Here is a 19,926-nt window from a genome sequence, read left to right as displayed (position 1 = left end):
GCAAGCTCTGCCTCCCGGGTTCACCCCATTCTCCTGCCTCAGCCTCCTGAGTAGCTGGGACTACAGGCATCCACCACCATACCCAGCTAATTTTTTTTTTTTTTTTGTAATTTTAGTAGAGACAGGGCTTCACCATGTTAGCCAGGATGGTCTCGATCTCCTGACCTCGTGATCTGCTCACCTCAGCCTCCCAAAGTGCTGGGATTATAGGCATGAGCCACTGCACACGGCCTTAAAGTGACTATTTTAAAGGAAACAATCATTGTTTGGATGAATATATTATGATGTTTGTTAAAAACTAATAAATTTAATTGTTTTTTCTTAGGTATTTAGTACCTAGAATTTTCAATTAGAGAGTATTAAAAATGGCTTATATAGTTACATTTGTTCACAATCTTTCTTTTCTTAATATTTTTGTGGAGTAAATTATTTGGAAGGGTAAAAGCATGTGGCTTGCTAAGGGAATTGGGTTTGATAAAGTGTGGCTCTAATAGGTTAAAATATTAACATGCTCATCTAAGTACCCATGTTGATTTCTGAATAAGCACTTTAGATCCATTACAAATTTCAGATTTTTAACAAAGAAAAAAATACCAATTCAACTGGCAACCTTTTGTTTAATTTTTGAAGAGCAGGATGAAATTGACTAGTTAAATATGGCGAGCAGGTTAGTCTTGACCACTTCAAGAGAATAAACATATCTTCATATTTCAGCATGATTTGATTGCCTGTAAGGTTTTAAATGTGTCGTGTAATCTTTACTGCAAAACTAGCAATTAAATTTTTGTTAGAATTTTAGAAAGGCTGAAACTAGAAAATGATTTTTTAAAAGTTTTTAAAATCACCAATTTAACATGTGTTGTACACTCACTGTGTGTTCTGGAGTCAAGGCAGTGCTTGCCTTCAAAAGCCCATACAACCTAGTAGAAGAGCACTTCCCAAACGTCAATATTCACCTATAGTTTTACTACTGTTTTCTCTTACATTTACTTAAAAGTTAACCTTGCACTCTAAATCTCTGTATAGGGGAGACTTAAAGGATGGAGAGAAGCACAGAGCTGTGTTTGCATATTAGTTTACATATGACTTCTTATCAAAGCATGGAGTAGTTATAAATGAGATAATTGGAGTATTGTAGGGTTAACGCTCTCTCAAATTCTCCCATGGTTGCCACTACTATTCCTAAGCAATATCTGTAAAAATCAATGTAATAATCCATTAGTGATATATTTTTATAGTCATTAAAATCAAAATGTTTATGCATCACCTACAATCTTGAATTGTACTAGGAATTATACATAGCATGCTTTAGAAGCTACTGTTGTAGAAGATTTAAGATATGTACAGAAATAGCTGACTTGAGAGAGAAAGTGCTAACAGCCATTAATTGCTGTGAGCAAGGTATAAACAAATCACAAAGATTCAATGAGAGAGAAATGAGTTCAAGGAACAAAACATGCACTTATATCACACACGTACTTACACTGAACAAATATGACAGGGCTTTGGCAAACTCTGCTTCCATGGACTGTGCCGAAAGCCATTATTAATGCTTCCTCACCTACCTCATCTTATCCCATAAAACATCTGTTTGTTTAAAAAGAAACTGTATACTAACTCTTCAACTACAAGTTAAAAATCATAACTTTTCTTTCAAGGGGAAGAAGAATGGGGAATAAACATGCCTTCTGCAATTTTACTAAAAAATTCCAATGTTAATTAAAACCATATATTTAGTATGGGTAAAGGTAATAAATGGGGATGTCTTGGACAAAACCATGCTCCTCTGTGAATTCAAATTAGTGATGCTGTGTTACTGGCTGACTTTTGAACATTCTGTTCTATTTGAAACAGCTGAGCCAGGAAGGAAGCCTGTATGTCCTACAGAAACCCAATTAGGCTTGATGAAAGAGAGGCCATGAAATGCTTCTCTTGTCTACCAAGACAGAGAAAATGTTGTGTTAGATTCAGCTTTGAAATGAATTCTAAATATAAGCTTTTAGATCAGGCTTTGTCCAGTTAGCTTGGTCAACTTAAGACAATATTACATTTGATGCTCTCACAATTGGGGATGATGGTCCTGCTCAAAATCTTGACAGGCTTCTAGAAAGCTGATCCTTTTTGTTCTGGTGATTGCCACAGGAATAAACAGAGGAGATGGCTCTAGCCTTGGAGTGATTGAAAGAGAACCTGACTTGCCCACTTCCTGCTAACCCTTCCTTACACCAGCAGTGTGGTCATATTGGATGTTTCATTGCCTTTTTACAACAGCAACAACATAAGAGAAGCCAGCTGCCAACACAGTCTGCTATTCCAACAGTTATTTGTCTGTCAACAGGAATATAGTCAGAATCTACAACTGAAATTCTAATAGTGATCCTCTCCCAAACTGAGATGTGGATACATGTTTTCTTGTGCCTTGTCACTACAAACCTCTTTTCAAAAGACTCTTGAGCATCTTTCTTTCCTCTGAACCCCCAATGCAGTTTACTGGGGCCACTTTTATGGGGCTACCTTTATAGCATTTAGCCCTTTTCTTTTTTGTGCCACTGTAATTTGTATGAAGGATTTAAATTCCTAAGGGTTGGTAATGTTTTTTCTTATTGTGCCATTGTCTTGAGCTCCTAGCACAGTGCCTTGGTTTGCATTAGAAATCCAATAAATGTTTGATGAATTCTGTGTTTAGAAAAACAACAAAAATATGAATATTGTCCAATTACAACAAAAAAGTCAGAGATTTTTGCTTCATTTTGTTCACTGACGTGAGTCCCATGCACCTAGAAAGTTCTTGGCACACAGCTGACACTCAATAAATATTTGCTGAATGAATAAGTATTATGACTTTCCAAAGAGCTTGGAGAGTATCTATTTGATTGGCAAATACAGAAAAGGAAATATGTCATATAATGTGTAAAGGAAGAAGTAGATTAGTAGTTTCTTCTTCCTCTAGACCAGAGGTTGGAAAACATTTTCTATAGAGGGCCAGACAGTAAATACTTTAGTCTTTGTGGGCCATATGGTTTCTGTAGCAACTATTCAACTCTACTGTTCAGTGCAAAAGCAGCCAAAGACAATATGTGAATAAATGAGTGTGGTTGTATACAATAAAACTTTATTTACAAAAATAGTTGGCAGGCAAGATTGGACCCATGAGCAGTTTGCCAACCTCTGCTCTAGAGCACCTGTGTCTGTTAGAATTAAGATAGCTAGGTAAATATTCTCTCCTTTAATACCATGCTTTCTGCATCTTTATACATTTATTCCCCAACCCCACACCCACAGGTACTGTGATTTGCAACATGGTAGCTGTACAGTATATGTTTGCTGCATTAAACTGAGTCTTACACTGATTTCCTGGAACTGTAGTTTTCAGTAGAACCAGTTAACTCAAGTCCCTATAATTTGCCTTTTCTTTGAATTCTGTCTTAGCAAATGTGGGGAAAGTTAATAGCTACTGAAATAATGTCTTCTGAAACTGATGGAGTAAGGGGCACATTCTCTCTTGAGTTCCTGTTTCTCTTATTTGAAGCATTTTCTTCAGGATGTCAATGAGGTATCATAGCTGGCTCTTCTGATTATCCATGAAGACAAGAAATGACTAACACAACTTTCTCATTACTCATTTAAGCTCACTGTTCTTTTAAAGCTGCCTTCTCTCTCAGTCTTTTTTAAAAACTTATTTTCATGAAAGGAGTATGAGAAAATGACCACTGGTATCTACAATTGGCAAAAATGTGTTCCTATATTTTTCTCTCCAGTGACTACCAAAAATGTTATATTCCTGTGAGTTTTACGTTAAATTACTATATTATTTCAGGCCAGGAATCTGTGACATATGGGTGATAGTAGATATATCCATTGCTGAAATGTATTTGTTTTAAAATATTTAAGTAGTATTAATGTGGAACAACGCCATCATAAAATGGGTTCTGCAGCTCTATCCTATATTTGCACTATCTACTTGCAAAATTTTCAAACTTATTTTTCATTTTGCTAAGTGCTGGCCCCTCTTATGAACTAGGCCTGATGCCCTCTTCAGCTGCAAATGTAATTTTAAACAGAACTCCAATGAGATTACTTGCTGAACATGTTAAACATTCATAGCTTTGCCATATGCTGTTATGGAAATTGCATTGATTTATAGCAATTTGGGTGCCACTAGATAGCACTGATTCACCTGATACCAACTCTAAGTGTACTGGAAAATAATGTTTTAAATATTTCATTTGCATCTAGACCTCTGCTGAACTAAGAGGCATGTACTATGTTTATGCATTTTCGGAGAACACTGATTTTTACATATTGAAAATATATTCCTGTATTTGGTGACTTCCAGAAAAAATTAGGTATATAAGGTCTAAACTTATACTGTCATGGCACAGTGGTCAATGACGTAAATTACTAAAGCTAGGCAGACTTAGGTTTTAATCCTGATTCAACCATTTAATTACTCTACAGCCTTGCTTTCTTCAGTGGTATAAGAGGAAAAATAGTCATGCTTATCTGAGAGGACTGCCGTGAATATTACATATGATAATGTATATAAGGCATGTAACACCTACAAAAAGAGAAATGTCTTGTGGTTTGTTCTAAAATATGCTCAATAATCATTAGCTTTCGTAGCCTAAACTTTGTATTTCTGTTATAGATTAGCGGCACTCCTTTAAATGGTGGAGAAATGCTTGAGTTTGCAGGACCTGACTGGGAATGTTGGAAGATGATTTAGAGAACTTAAACATTGCCATACGAGACAAGGTCACTACTATAGTGAATATATGGATCTATTAAAAACAAAAGTAAAAGGGAACAAAGTCACAGGATGTTCTCTTCACAGTAAGGGTATCAATAACCTGTCCTAATTGTGTTAATTTTTATTTGGAAGGGAGAAAGTATAATGCTCATTTTAAGCATGCTAAGAAGGACTTATGGAAATGAACACTGTCTTTATATCCACTGAGCATTCTATCCAATTACATTCAGAGGAGGAAAGACGCTTCTGAGAAATAATTATATTTCACTGTAATAAGTGAATATATACAGTGTAATGAATATTCATACATATTCAAGTTTGTAAGAACACAAGAAAGCCAGAAAACCCTTAGCTTTTGTTTTAATTGACTTGGAGTGCACATTTGAATATAGATGGATTCTCTCTGGGTCAGCATTCTCAACAGAGGGCATCTTTGCCCTCCAGGGAACATCTGACAAGGTCAGGAGACATTTTTGGATGTTACAACCTGAGATGGGAGATGTTACTGGCGTCTAGTGCATACGTTTTAGGGATGCAACTATTGCAATGCATAAAACTGCCTCTACCACAATGAATTAACTGGCCCCAAATATCAAGAATGCCAAGGTTGAGAAACCGTGCTCCAAACTGAGAGCTGCCCAAGATGAAATGGATTTAAAATCACCCAGATCCCAGATGGATACTGGGTAGGCTCTAGAGAATGTATGCTTTTTGTTAATATAGTTAAGCCTTCCCAGTGTCCTGTGCTGGCTCCATGGTGATGAAACAAAAGCTGAAGTATTCATACGGAGTTCATATTCCCTCTAGAAGAAAATGACTAGAATTCCAAAGTACAATATATTATCTGACCTACTGCAGACTTCAGTGTGGAGAGCAGCTAGACTTACACATGGAAGAAGGTGAACATCCCACTAAGACTTTGACCAAACAGTGACCAGGGGTTTCTTGGCTCTTAAGCAGCACCAGTTCCCATGAACAAGTAACATATCAAGCAGTGATGGCATAGACTTAAGGCTTACTTCCCAGACAAAATGTGATAAGCACAAATGCTAGATTTTTATTCTCTATTTCCACAGAATTGAAAATCTATTTAATATATCAAGGAAAATATTTTCTTTCACAAGTGCCCTTACACAAACAGAGGCTGCTTAAGAGGTGGTAGCCTTAAACATGGATACTACTTAAAGACTAAAAATGTATATAAAGAACATTACTTTGAAACTTTTGGTTCTGTACTTGATGTCATCTTGGTGATGCTGAAGAGAATCTCTGCGAACTCTGTATTTAGAATATCTTCCATCAGTTCTCTCAGATGAACTGCAGGAATCCTGGGAAAAAAAGCAAAGGGTCTGAATTGGTAGATGAAAGAAAATCGGTGCTTGAAATTAGAGTAAGAAAGAGTCTATATGTAGATAAAAATGAAAATAAATAATTACAAAAATTTAGAGATATATAGGAGAATCACAGGCCACCATAGAGAAAGAAGAAGGTTACATGCAGTGGCTCAAACCTGTAATCCCGGCACTTTAGGAGGCCAAGGTGGGAGGACTGCTCTGCTCCAGGAGTTCGAGACCAGCCTGGGCAACATGATGAAACCTCACCTCTATAAAAAAATACAAAAACTAGTCAGATGTGGTGGTGCATGCCTGTAGTCCCAGCTACTCAGGAGGCTGAGGTGGGAGAATGAGGATCGCTTGAGCCCAGGAGGCAGAGGTTGCAGTGAGATTGTGCTACTGCACTCCAGCCTGGGTGAAAGAGCAAGGCTCTGTCTTAAAAAAAAAAAAAGAAAGAAAAAGAAAAAGAAGAAAATTGTCACTGTGGATAAAACCATAAAAATGCAATGCATCCTACAGTGGTTACCTGAATTCTTTTAACAACTAGTCCCTATGCCCATCTACAGTGACTGACATCCTTTAGAACAAGGTTCAAGTAGCAATGTACTGTCCAAAGATGTCATTAATGACACATGCCACATTTGGATGCTGTGTACTATCCCTTGGATTGGTACTTAGCGTCAATATATTCTTGTTTTAAAAAATTGCTACCTATAAAACTAGAGCCCTTTTACTTCACTTATCCATAAACAACATCCTGCCTTTTAACTATTATGTCACGTAGATTTTTAAATTTAAGGATAGCTTCTTTGCCTTCATAAACAGAAAAAGATTCAGGTAATAAAAAAAATTAAGAAAACAAAAATTTCCAGGGCCTGCCTTTTTTTCTTTCTTTTCTCTTCATTTCTTGGGGGAAGAAGGAACACAGCAAACAGTTACTCTAGATAATTATTTAGACATTTCTATTATTATTTAGGGAGAAATTAGAAAAACAATGAGGACAACTGATTTTGGTACATAAAAAAAATACATATAGGGATTTAGTGTCCCTCAAAGTCACAAGAAACCTTAAACTTACTGAATGTTCAAGCTAGAAGGGGTATTATAATTCCAAAGTTCTCATGCTTAGTACAAAAACAAAACAAAACAAAACCTCTAAAAACTAGAGCCCAGGGAAGTTAAAATGATTTGCCCAGGGCTGGACAATTTGTGGCAGTTTGGACTTGGAACCCAGTGCTACTCCCTTTCCACCTAATCAAAAATGTAATGTTTAAATATGGAATTGTAGAGCTGAAACAGTTTTTTTTTTTTTTTTTTTTTTGAGACAGAGTCTCACTCTGTCACCCAGGCTAGAGTGCAATGGTGTGATCTCAGCTCACTGCAACCTCCGCCTCCTGGGTTCAAGCAATTTTCCTGCCCCAGCCTCCTGGGTATCTGGGATTACAGGCATGTGCCACCACAACTGGCTAATTTTGTATTTTTAGTAGAGATGGGGTTTCGCCATGCTGGTCAGGCTGGTCTTGAACTCCTGACCTCAGGTGGTCCACCCACCTCAGCCTCCCAAAGTGCTGAGACTACAGGCGTGAGCCACCATGCCTGGCCAACAATTCTTTCAAAATAAATATGACCACATTTAAACAAGAATAAAGTCAGGCCTATCCAAATAGGATAAGGTCTGTACTCACACTTAAAGTCATAGGCTATGGTCTACATATCAAGAAATAGGTATATAAGAACCCAGAGATAATATTGTTCAAGTGTCTCGTCACATGAATGTGGACATATCTCCTGAGGCATTAAGTGATTTTTGTCTGGTGCATGAGTTTGGACCAGAACTTAGGTCTTTGTATTCTTGTTCACACCACACTGATTTTTAGAAAGTTTAAAGGGTTTGAATAAATATAATCTACATCTAATAATCTCAAGGCTTTATGTATTTCATTTAAGGCCATGTCTAGTCATTTTTGTTAAGTTGATTAAAATCAGCTCTTTGTAATCACATAGAGAACTTTAGAGTACATGTAGAATAGATTTTAAGCTAAAAGCAGCAGGGCGAAGCAGATGGGCTCTGCTGTTTTACACATAAATTAGATCCCATGTTCAGCTAGTTTATGGGCTCCAAGCTTCAGTGTCCTCATCTATAAAATGGGCGAAAATAATACCTATCTATAGGGTATCTCTGAAGATTAGGAAACATGTACCATAAAGTACTTAGCACCTGCTAAGTATCATGCAGTGTGTGCATTACACTTGCTAATTAACTCTTTCCCTTTTCAAGCTAAAGGTTTCAATTTTAATATATTGGAAAGTACAATGCTGAACTCTGAAAAAGACTTTCCCCCAAAATTTCACTATTTAGGCATCTTCATATATGAGTCTGTATGTATATGAGCTAGACTTGTAGATGATCACCAGCTCATAGAATTAAAAATAATGATAATGAGCCTTTTGGTAATAGTAGAGAATACAACTTTTAAATTGTACTTATGAACATTCTGTTCATTGTAGACAACTGGGGCAAAAGTGATCTGTCACTGGAGGGTAAACTTTATATTTTAATGCTGGTATTAGACAGGTGTCTATTTCTCAGTGACGAGTGCCACCTGTTTCCCATACTTTCTCTTGTCTGCCCTTCATTTACTTGGATAATTTCTGTTAGCTCCAGAGAAAAAACAAAAAGAATATGGATATAACATATTGCCTCCTGTCACATCGGGTTGTTTAAGAGTAAACAGAAATTGCATTGTTTTGGATATGGTTTCATAATTCTTTGATAGATATTTAAACTGCAAATATATAATCAAATCATGAGAAAGAATCAAAACTTAGTAAAATATATTTGAAACACTTGGTTTTGTTCAATTTGGGATAGTCTAGCTTTGTAGATGTGTCAGCTAAACTGGATCTCACTCAAAAATGTTAGTTACTGAACTACCAAAAGATGCTTAATGCAAGGTAATTTTAAGATAGTGTAGACCTTGGGAACCACATTATATCAATGCTTCCAATAAATCAATACGGCATGATCTGGCTATTTTCCTATCCACTGTATCTTCAAATAATATGTCAGATCTAAACAGAACCTAAATATAACATAAGTTATATTTTAAGGTCAATGTGAAATATGATTACATGGTTGCCAAAAAGAAATCCTTCCCATTGTTAGCTTCAGCTATACACGGTCAATAAATTATAAATCATTAAAATTTTACATTGCATCTGCAGCCCTAAGGCTATATACGACATTCTTGGGACCAGACCTTGTCCGGCAGGACTGGCAACAGAGATATTTGTTTTGAGTATCTCCTCTATGAGGAATTTAAAAAATTACACAAGGTAAATTAACACATGTAACAAATTGGCTTGATAATGAAATGCTTTGTGGTTAGAGGTCTATCAATAAATGGCCATGAAATATGAAATGTGAAATTTATGTGGGTTTGAGTTCATATGTCATAGTATAAAGATAACCTGGGAACTACCATATATCTAAAACAAACAGTACCCATATAATCCACAAATTAAAATTGCTAATCAAAAAAGTTACCTACTGTCAGTGTAATGTGTAACTCTCTTTAATTCTTAGGCTTTTCTAAATTATTGTTAAAGCTTTAGGGGCCCAACTGAGCATCTAGTAGTACAGTAAAAGTATCTTCCTATCTTGTGCTAATATATAAGTTGCATTGTTTTCAATTCTAACTCCACAAATGTCAATAAACTCTGATAAGGTGGTATGCTAAAAGTCCCCAATGTTTTTTAGTCCTTCTTCCTTCACTATACTTTTCTTTGCACATCAGGAAGATGTCAAGTGTTCTCACTCAGATAAAATACTGAAAGAGACAAGCCAACTCTTTCTTACTCTGAAGTCTTTGAAATCTTCTAGTAGGCTCAGTTTCTCAGGCACAGACTCCAGATGGTCCAAGGCCACTCGAGTACTCTGAAATAGAAAACATAAGGAAACCAAACGTTATAAAAAATTGATTAATACTCTCAGAATCCACATACTAAAAATCAGATGCACCACTGAAAGAAGCAGTTCAAGCTGTAGATTTAGACAGTCAAATAAGAACATATATAATAGTGTTTCCAAGATAAATGTATCTTTTGAAATCAGAAGAATTATTTCCTTTCAAAAAGTATATGAGATGCATTTGCAAGACTGATTCAGATACAAAAATTCTTCCTGGATAATTGCTTTCAACTGATATGCTATGAAACTTTCTATAGACTATTTCATATTAATATTAATTTACAAACTTGCTTCAGTGAACATCAGAAATAAACCATGAGGTAATACTGAGAAATAGATGAATCTGCAGTTACTTATCTATGGAGCATATTAGAGATTCTCAAATGTTGCCATTATAAAGAAGAAAAGAGTTCTCGGCAATTATTTCAGTTAAAAGGGAAGGAGGAGTGGTTCTCAAGATTTGGAAGAAATATCTGAAATTAAACATTTGCTTCAGGGACACAAGATCCTGTTGATCATAAGTCAGTAACTTATTACATAGTCTTTAATTAGCTGATCACTTACACCCACCTGTGAACATTAAGAGAGAATGATCTGAAAATTATTTCAAAGCAAACATAAAATAAAAAGTTAAATGGTAAAATAACCTTAAGACTAGAGACTGCATATATATTATAAGCATCTCTGTATTCTCAGTTCTGTCACAAGGCCACACATCTTAGGCGGGGAACAGGTGCTAGCTCTTAAATTTAAAATGAATTTTAATTGTTCAATGAAATAAACCATAAACCCAATGGCTGACACATGGGAAGAAAGTGAAGTGTCCTGCAAGAACCTGGACATGAATTTACACGAAGTTGCAGGGAAGTAAGTGGACCCTCAATATTCCATGTGCGTCCCTACTTCTCCCCTGTGAAAGTTCTGAACAATGGATTCTGAGAGTGTCACTTCTGGAATGAGACAGTTGAACCTGAACGTTCCCCCTTCTATCCCAGCCCCTGCCATGAGGACCCTGATGGCCACATGCTCCAGAAGGCATAACTACAAGATTAACATGAGAGCTGCCCACCATATTGGATTTCATGTGAGTCACACAATAACCTCTAATGTGTTAAGCCATAAGATTTCAGGGTTAGTTATCAATGCATCATATAGCATTAATTATCATAAATAATACCTACCCTGAGAATTACATAATGAAATTGTAAGCTAAATAAGTAGTCAACAGGCTCATTTTGTGGAATGGGGAGTCTCTCAATTATGAATATGTATTTTTTTCTTTTCCAGAGACAGGGTCTCGCTCTGTTGTCCAGGCTAGACTGCAAAGGCACATTCACAGCTCACTGCAGTCTCAACCTCCTGGGCTCAAGGGATCCTCCGACATCAGCCTCTGAGGACCTGGGACTAACGGCACACACTACCACACCCAGATAATTTTTGTATATTTTTTTCTCGGGAGGAGTTCATTATTTTCTCAGTTAACTTTCCTATTTGAAATCTCCTATTTCCCTGAAGAGAGAGATGCTGTTCTCTGCCTGGCATATCCAATCCAGAGCCTCAATGATGCAGGTTCCCCCACAGCATATACTTTACGTCTTTCACAGGGTTCGGGGGTAGAGGCAGTTATGGAGACAGAGGGCTGAGGGTCTAACCCTTCCTTACAGACACTTTCAATGTACCCATCCACCCCCTCCTTCAACAGTAACTGTGCTGATTATTCCCATGCAAAAGCCTTTCCAGAATTTTGCGGGGTGAATGATCTTTGATTGCTTTCCATTGCTATCCCCTTGGCAGGTCCTTGAGTTTCACCTTGTCTGTTCCGAGTCATTTTACTACTTTTCAGTGTTCTGTGACTTGGAGTTACAGATGTCTTCTAGTTTTGACAAGTGTAAATCAGTTTTTCTATTGCTTCATATCCTTATTTTTGTAATGAGATTTTTGAGAAGGGCAGAAACACCTTAACTCTGCTATTCTGAAAAGGAAGTCTGCGTGCTGTTTCTTCAGATTCATAAAGTTCTCTTTTTCAAGTTCCATTTAAAGGATTTAGTATTTTGTTCCTTCTGCTTTAACATTTATATTATTGTTAGTCTTTAGGCCACGTGTACTCACTTACACTGCCGTGCGTTTTAAATGACTTCATTTAATTTTTTCATGTGTAGGAAAGATTCACCAAAGTGATGTGTTTCTTACTATAGGCCACGACATGTAGGCTTAGGAGCTTGCAGTTTTAGCCACCGTATATGCTATATTTATTTAAATAATAAAATTATAGGTTTTCTCAGGAATTATACTGACCCTTGAACAATAACATACAAAGCAATGCCCTGATGATTTAAAGCAAAATTTTATGCATTGCATAAAATCCTCTTAATAAACACACTCCAATAATATCTGTAGTATTAAAACTTTATTTCCTTTTTTTGTCCCATATTCTTCTCATTTAGAAGTGATCTTCTGAACCAAGGTTACGTAAGTATGTAAAACTCATTTTGTGCTCAAAATAAGCAAATGATCTCTTGCCCTACTGTAAAATGCAGCATGTTATGTAAATAGTTTTGCTTAAAATTTTCAGTCAACCAGGTGACTACATGAAACCATTCTTTTCCTTGCATGTGTTTACATACTATTTTTTGACTATTATGTTTTTGGATGTATATTCAAATGGCTATGTTTTTGTGAGTGAATTTTGAAAAACTCCTTAACTCCTTCTGTTCTCAGTGCAGTTATTTTTATTCTCCCCTTCCTTGCCATCCCCCCCACCCCCATATCTCCATCAACCGATCTTTATACTTTCTCACTATTTATTTCACTTGTGGCTTATTTTATATTCCATTTATGCATTGCTTATAAATACCTTCCTCAATATCAGAAACACTTTCTGGTACACATACCTTTCTTTTCATCCTTATATTCTAGTCAATTAACAACAAATGTCTATCTTCGAGATCATAGAAAGATCCACAAACATAGACGGCATGGTTCCTGTTCCTCAGGAGCATTTAGCTTACCCAGGGGAGCAAAAGATGTAATATTTATACAAAGAAAAAAGTTATTTGTACTTATTTTAAGGGAATTGCATGCAAAAATGCTGAACTAACTAGTGCATTTTCAACAACAAGATGTGAAGTAATGAAGATGATGAGTCCAATCCTACAGGCATCTCAGGTCTCATAATTTCATGATTAAGTGATGTTTTTTTGGGAGAAAAATGTATTTTCTGGCTCTTCTCTCTCTTTCTCTGCATCTATGTGAGTGTACTTTAAACTGCCACTTTGGCATACAGACTCAAGAACATGAATAACATTGCAACTTTTTTTTTTCTTTAATTTAAGATTGGCTGGGATTCTGTGATTAGAATCTTGTCACATTACTTGAGATTTCAAAATTATTTTCACCCCAAAGCTCATAGCCAGAGAGACAAGATCCATTAGCAGATGAATAGTTTAAAATAAGGAACTTGCTGTATTTCAGAGATGTCATGAGGACCTATGTCATGTTACTTCTCAGGCAAATACTTTGTGCAGAGTCAGGGAAACATTTTGTTTTTTAAGTTGGTTAATTTTTTTTTCTACCTTACATTATCTAATGCCTTAAAGGGCATGGACAAGTCCCCATTGTTAAAAAATTAAGGGAGCAAAGTTTATTTCAATAATGTCACCAGCATATGACACGCGCTTAATTTGTCTTTAATTTTAATTCTTTTCAAGAATAAATAAATCAGATGCTTACAAAGGGGTTTAAAATTAGAAAGCAAAGTTCACAATTAAGATTCCACTTCATAAAGGGCCAGTACATTGTATATGTTTGGTTTATCTCAGAGGCTAGAAGGGCTGGATTTCCAGGTGCCTAGAAGTAGGGTCAAAACAGATGATCTGTTAATCTTAATCCTGTTTAGTAGCAAAACGAAAGACTGAACAATGAACACATAATTTGAGTTTGAATACACTTCATAATCCCTCACACCACCATATGAGATAGGTACGTATTATTGTTATCATCATTATGCAGATGAGGCAACGGAGTACTGGAGAGTGTAAATAACCTCCTTACAGTCAGATGGTGGCAAAGCTGGGATGCAAATCCAAGCAGCCGAAATGCAGAAACGGCAAGGTTCTTATTAGGAAAATATTTTCATGGCAAATTGCCAGCTAAAACAGACTATATTGCAACTAGAAGCTGAAATAGTGAGTGCTTTATGTAAATTCCTAACCTCTCTCTAGCTATCAACTCTTAGCAGCTAGATCTTGAAGATGTGTCCTTGATAGGCTTATTTCTGAAAGAAAAGTTTTAAGATGAAACCATAAAGAATATCATCTCACTGGTGTTAAAGAGTCTGTACTCAGGACCACGTGTCTAAACAGACTCTTGTGTAAGCAAACGCGTGCGCGTGCATACACACACACACACACACGGTCTGGACAGTCCTTCTGTTGATTAGAGGATGTTAAATGTCAGAGGAGTTTTATGATACTAACACTGCCTTTTCTTTTTTTCATAACATTTAACATTAGTGAAGCATACTATCTGGCTGCTAAGAGGTGTTTCAAATAAATGTTGGCTGAATGCAGACAAAGGTAGACTCACCATGTTCTAATAAACTCACTGAATCTTGACCTCTTCATTAAAAACCCAGAAGCACAAGTTTGATGTTTTATTTATTTCCTGTAGACTAAGGGCAAGATCAAGTGGTAGAAGCAACAGTGAAATTCAGAAATCTTGTCTAATAGGCCCTGTGGCCTTTGCACCTACAGATGTGTTTGGCTATCTGTCGACAAGGGCAAAGAGTAAGCTCTCAGTTTTGCCATTCCAAAATCTTCAACAAACACCAAACTCCTATGAAGTTGAGCTGTCTGTGAACAGTACATTTTTCCTTCGTAGTTCCTTTATTTCTGACTGCAGGGAAACTGAATAATAAGTAGCAACATAAGTACATACGACAACATAAGTAGCAGCAATTAGGAATTAAAAAGGGGAAATGCATTGCAATTCTTAGATTCCTGTCTCCTGTAGAGAAAACTTAAGGAATAGATTTAGCCATAAATATATTTTAGTATTTATGCTGCTCTTTGAAAAAAAAGGACATTTATTTTCTTATTAACATAATAACAACTACCATTTTCTTATAGTGTTATTGAAATCATATATGTTTTGAGGTTTAGATGATGAATAAATTAAAGGAGATGATATCTACATTTTTATTTCAAAAACAAATGTGTGAGTTTTTGGCACTGCACACATGTTAAATAAATAAGGCTATGAAGCAGTTTATTTGGGTTCAAAAATGCAATTCTATTTCATTTGGAAACAGATCCACTGCAAAACTTTCCTGACAAATGGCTGAAAGGTGGTAAAAGGACCTGAGTAAATACGTTTCTAGGAGAGGAAGGGTGAGATCATAAAAAGGATAGACTGTATGCCTTTTCACTTGTGGTAACTCGATCCAGCACAGCTGTATTGGCTTCATAGGGCCATGTTTTCCAAATTGTATAAGACACTCACTGGAACCAAACCAAACAGTAGCAGAGAAGAGGCCAGCAAAGTCATGGTGCTGATGCACATCCTTTATGAGCTCCAGTGTTCAAAGTTGTGTGTATTTCTTGGGATATCAGAGGAGTCCTCTATTTCTAGACTGTATTTTATAAGTGGTCTAAAAAATCAGATACCAACTTAGAAGTGTTTACATGTGTATTGAGGTAAGAGGGTACATGAGGCTTGTTAAGTAAAAATGCTTGTGAAGTTAACACGGCACTACGACATCAGTGTCTACATTTGGGCTAACATCTAGAAGAGTTTCTGTCAAAAACAAATTCTATTTGTCTTCATATAACACTATTGTAGTCAAAGTGGTAGAAGATCTTTAAAAAAAAAGCAACGATAAAATTTGAGAACAGGTAACATATCTTCACTGAAAACTGAGATACAGAACACTTTCTAGCTATTTTCCAACTCTTATTCACAGTATTTTTTTAAAGAGAAGAACTATATGAAACACAGAATCTGCCATTTCAGATTACTGCTTTCTTATTTCTAGATACAACCAAATTATGTTACAGCCAATCCATTATCTTACTATTAGCTTAAAAAGATGTAGTGTTTTCTCCAAATGAGTGACTTGGTTTTTTTTTTTTTTTTCCTTTTCGATAAGAAAACACCAAGAATGATTTGATGGAGAAGGAAAGACAGAGGAAATAATGTCTCAATACAACCAAATTATGTTACAGCCAATCCATTATCTTACTATTAGCTTAAAAAGATGTAGTGTTTTCTCCAAATGAGTGACTTGGTTTTTTTTTTTTTTTTTCCTTTCGATAAGAAAACACCAAGAATGATTTGATGGAGAAGGAAAGACAGAGGAAATAAAGAATCATCTCTTCCCCCGAGGATTCTTGAGATTGTCTCCTTTAATATCATTCTTGCCACTCCCTGATATAAAGAAAAAATAACAGACAAAAGACAAATGAGGACTAGTTTAATGTTCTCTGTGTGCTGAACAATAAACTAGGCACTTACAACTGTTTACAAGAAGGAGGGTCTTGAGATCTACAATCTACTTAATTGTAATTACTTCATTTCTTAAAACTGAATATAAAATGTAATCACAAGGGAAATAAATTTCAGAGAATTTGCAAAAAACCATTTTTTTAAGTGATTGCATGTTAAAAAATGAGCAAAGAGTATAAGCCAAGGTTTCCTGGAAGATACTGTGTTTAGCAATTTTTGCTATGGTGACAGGTAAAGAAACTATGCTTCTAGATACACAGGTCCCAAACACGTGTAACCAGCTGCATGATGAACAGAGGTGGAAGATATGCTTCATTGGAAATCAGCATCCCTAATTTGTGGATATTCACGGTTCCAGTAATGTTACTTACTTGTGTTTTGTGATTTTTGGAATATGACTTTGCCCTGCCCTGCTAAGCTTCAGTATCTTATTTGGAAAATGGGGATCAATAATGATGGTCTTTATTATTCTACACCCACAGAATAATACATTCACATTCACTCTCTTACTTGTGACTATCAAGTACTTACTTGTGATAGTCACAAGTAGGAGAGCGAATGTAAATGTGCACTGAAAAGTGTCAAGTACTTTTCAAAGCAGATTTTTGTTTTTAAAGCTGAATCTCTGAGGTACCATCAACTCTAGTAACTTCTAAAATGTGAAGAGGTCAGTGACAATCTAAAATTAGAGCTAATAAAAGCTAGTCAACAGAGCACAAAGCAGAAGCAAGCCAAACTTAATTAAAACTATATCCAATATTTAGAAATGCATTTACTATTTTACAGACATCATCTAAGATGTTAAAGTAATAGAAGTGTAATAGCACATAAATTACTTTTGTACATACTGTGCCTTCCATGGAGAATATTCCCTCCAATTTCCTTATATGGTTAACATTTTTCCCCACAATGCTATGAGCATCTTCGAGCATACAGGAAATGTGAAAGAAATTTACAGAGCTCACCCGTATACCCACCACCTAGATTCAACTATTAACATTATGTTTTATATTTGCTTTATCATATATGAATCCATCTATCTATCCCTCTGTCTATCCTTCGATTCAACTTATTTTTGGGGTGCATTTCGAAGTACATTACATACATTAATACACGTTCCCTTACCTAATTCAGCATGCATATCATCAACTCCACTTCATTATGTTTTTAAATGTAGAATTTGCATCTAATGAAAAGCACAAATCCTAAGTGAACTGGTTAACTTTTATTTTCTTTCATATGTCAGCTTAGTCATCACTTCTTCAGGGAAGGCTACCCGGCTTTCTCTGATACTGTGAAATAATATCTCCATTGCATCATGAGCCTCACTTTGATAACACTTATTGGAGTACTAATATTATATTCATTTGTGTGACCGATTAATGCTTGCACAAGCAGTGGGCAATAAACATCATGAGGGTAGGGAATGTCTGTCCCCAGCATTCCACCAAAGTGCCTGACCCAGGAGAGGTATTCAGCAAATGTTATGTAAACAAATGAATGAATATTATTCGATGAAGGAAAGGTTTTCACATTTATTCAGTCTGCAAATATTTACTGAATGCCTCAGACACTGTTCTAGCAGTGAAAAAGTAAAAACTCTCTGTCCTCAAGAACAGAAATGGGAGAGAAACTAACATGTTCATAAAATGTGATGTCATAAACACTCTGAAGAAGTGTAAAGCAGGGTAAAGTGGTAGTGAGTGACAGGGTTTCTATTTTAGACACAGTGGTCTGTGACAGCCTCTCTGATACAATGGTTTTGGAGCAGACGGAGTCATGAGCATTGTTAGAGGAAAGCAATGGGGACAGGATATGTTGCGGGAGGTCAGGGACCCAAATGGAGGGACCAGCTGGAGCCGCAGCAGAGGAACATAAATTGTGAAGATTTCATGGACATGTATCAGTTCCCAAATAATACTTTTATAATTTCTTATGCCTGTCTTTACTTAATAATCTCTGAATCCTGTTATCTTCGTAAGCTGAGGATGTACATCACCTCAGGACACTGTGATAACTGTGTTAACTGTACAAATTGATTGTAAAACGTGTGTTTGAACAATGTGAAATCAGTGCACCTTGAAAAAGAACAGAATAACAGCAAGTTTTAGGGAACACAGGAAGACAACCATAAGGTCTGAGTGTCTGCGGGGTTGGGCAAAAAGAGCTATATTTTTCTTCTTGAAGGGAGCCTACAAACAGACGTGCAAATAGGAGAGATATTACTAAGTTATTTTCCTAGCAAGGAATATTAATATTAATACCCTGGGAAAGGAATGCATTCCTGGGGGGAAGGTCTATAAACACCGCTCTGGGAATGCCTGTCTTATGCAGTTGAGATAAGGGCTGAGATATGCCCTGGTCTCCTGCAGTACCCTCAGGCTTACTAGGGTGGGGAAAAACTCCACCCTGGTAAATTTGTGGTCAGAGCGGTTCTCTGCTCTGGAACCCTGTTTTCTGTTGTTTAAGATGTTTATCAAGACAATGTGTACAGCGCTGAACACAGACCCTTATCAGTGGTTCTGCTTTTTCCCTTTGTCCTGTTCCCTCAAAGACATGTGATCTTTGTTAGACCCTTATTAGCAGTTCTGCTTTTTGCCTTTTGAAGCATGTGATCTTTGTACCTACTCCCTGTTCTTAACCCCCCCTCCCCTTTTGAAACCCTTAATAAAAACTTGCTGATCTGAGGCTCAGGGGGCATCACGGTCCTACCGAACTGTGATGTCACTCCCGGCAGCCCAGCTGTAAAATTCCTCTCTTTGTACTGTCTCTCTTTATTTCTCAGCCGGCCAACACTTACGGAAAATAGAAAGAACCTCCATTGAAATATTGGGGATGGGTTCTCCCAATAAGGATAAACTACCTGTCTGGCACTTTGCAGGAATGAATAGTGAGGAGTCTGGTGTGGCCAAGTAGGAGCTCGCTGTCAGGTGAGTCCAAAGATGTCTGGGGCAAGAGCTTTTAGAGCCTTTTCGGCCATGGTTAAAATTCTGTATTTAATTCTTATGGAGATGGAAGGTCTTTTGAGGGTTTGAGCAGAGGAGTGACATCCTCTCATTTACTCTCTCAATAAATACGAGGATGTTGTTTGGAGAGCGGACTGCTAGCCCCTCACCCCTAACCAGGAGAAGGTCTTGTGGAGCTTGGGAGTGCTGTGTGAGGGGAAGACGGGCATCCTGCCCTTAGGCTGTGAACTTGCTGAACAGTAGCAGAAACTCTGAGACCCACCTCAGGGTGTCCTTTGCATAGAGCTCTGTCAAAAATTTACAGGGAGAATAGACAGAATCCCCGGAAGGCCAGTGGTGCCATACCAAATGCTCCTGATTTACCAAAAACACTCTCTCACCCCAAGAGCGTGCATTTTGTCTGTA

The 19,926-nt window shown here is 36.7% G+C and overlaps 1 protein-coding gene across 1 annotated transcript in view; it reads right to left on the bottom strand.

The window, feature by feature from the left end:
- Positions 1–19,926, bottom strand: part of CEP128 (centrosomal protein 128kDa) — a 477,957-nt gene that overhangs the window by 40,149 nt on the left and 417,882 nt on the right. The window contains exons 23-24 of the mRNA XM_011949470.1: positions 9,944–10,021; positions 5,965–6,078 (exon numbers count right to left, since the gene is read on the bottom strand). Of these exons, the coding sequence (XP_011804860.1) occupies positions 5,965–6,078; positions 9,944–10,021 (192 nt within the window). The remainder of the gene's footprint in view (positions 1–5,964; positions 6,079–9,943; positions 10,022–19,926) is intronic.

Source organism: Colobus angolensis, unplaced genomic scaffold, assembly GCF_000951035.1.
Source record: "Colobus angolensis palliatus isolate OR3802 unplaced genomic scaffold, Cang.pa_1.0 Scaffold3, whole genome shotgun sequence".
Taxonomy (NCBI): Eukaryota; Metazoa; Chordata; class Mammalia; order Primates; family Cercopithecidae; genus Colobus; species Colobus angolensis.
Note: the sequence above shows the minus strand (reverse complement) of the source record. Positions and strands in the feature narration are given on the sequence as shown.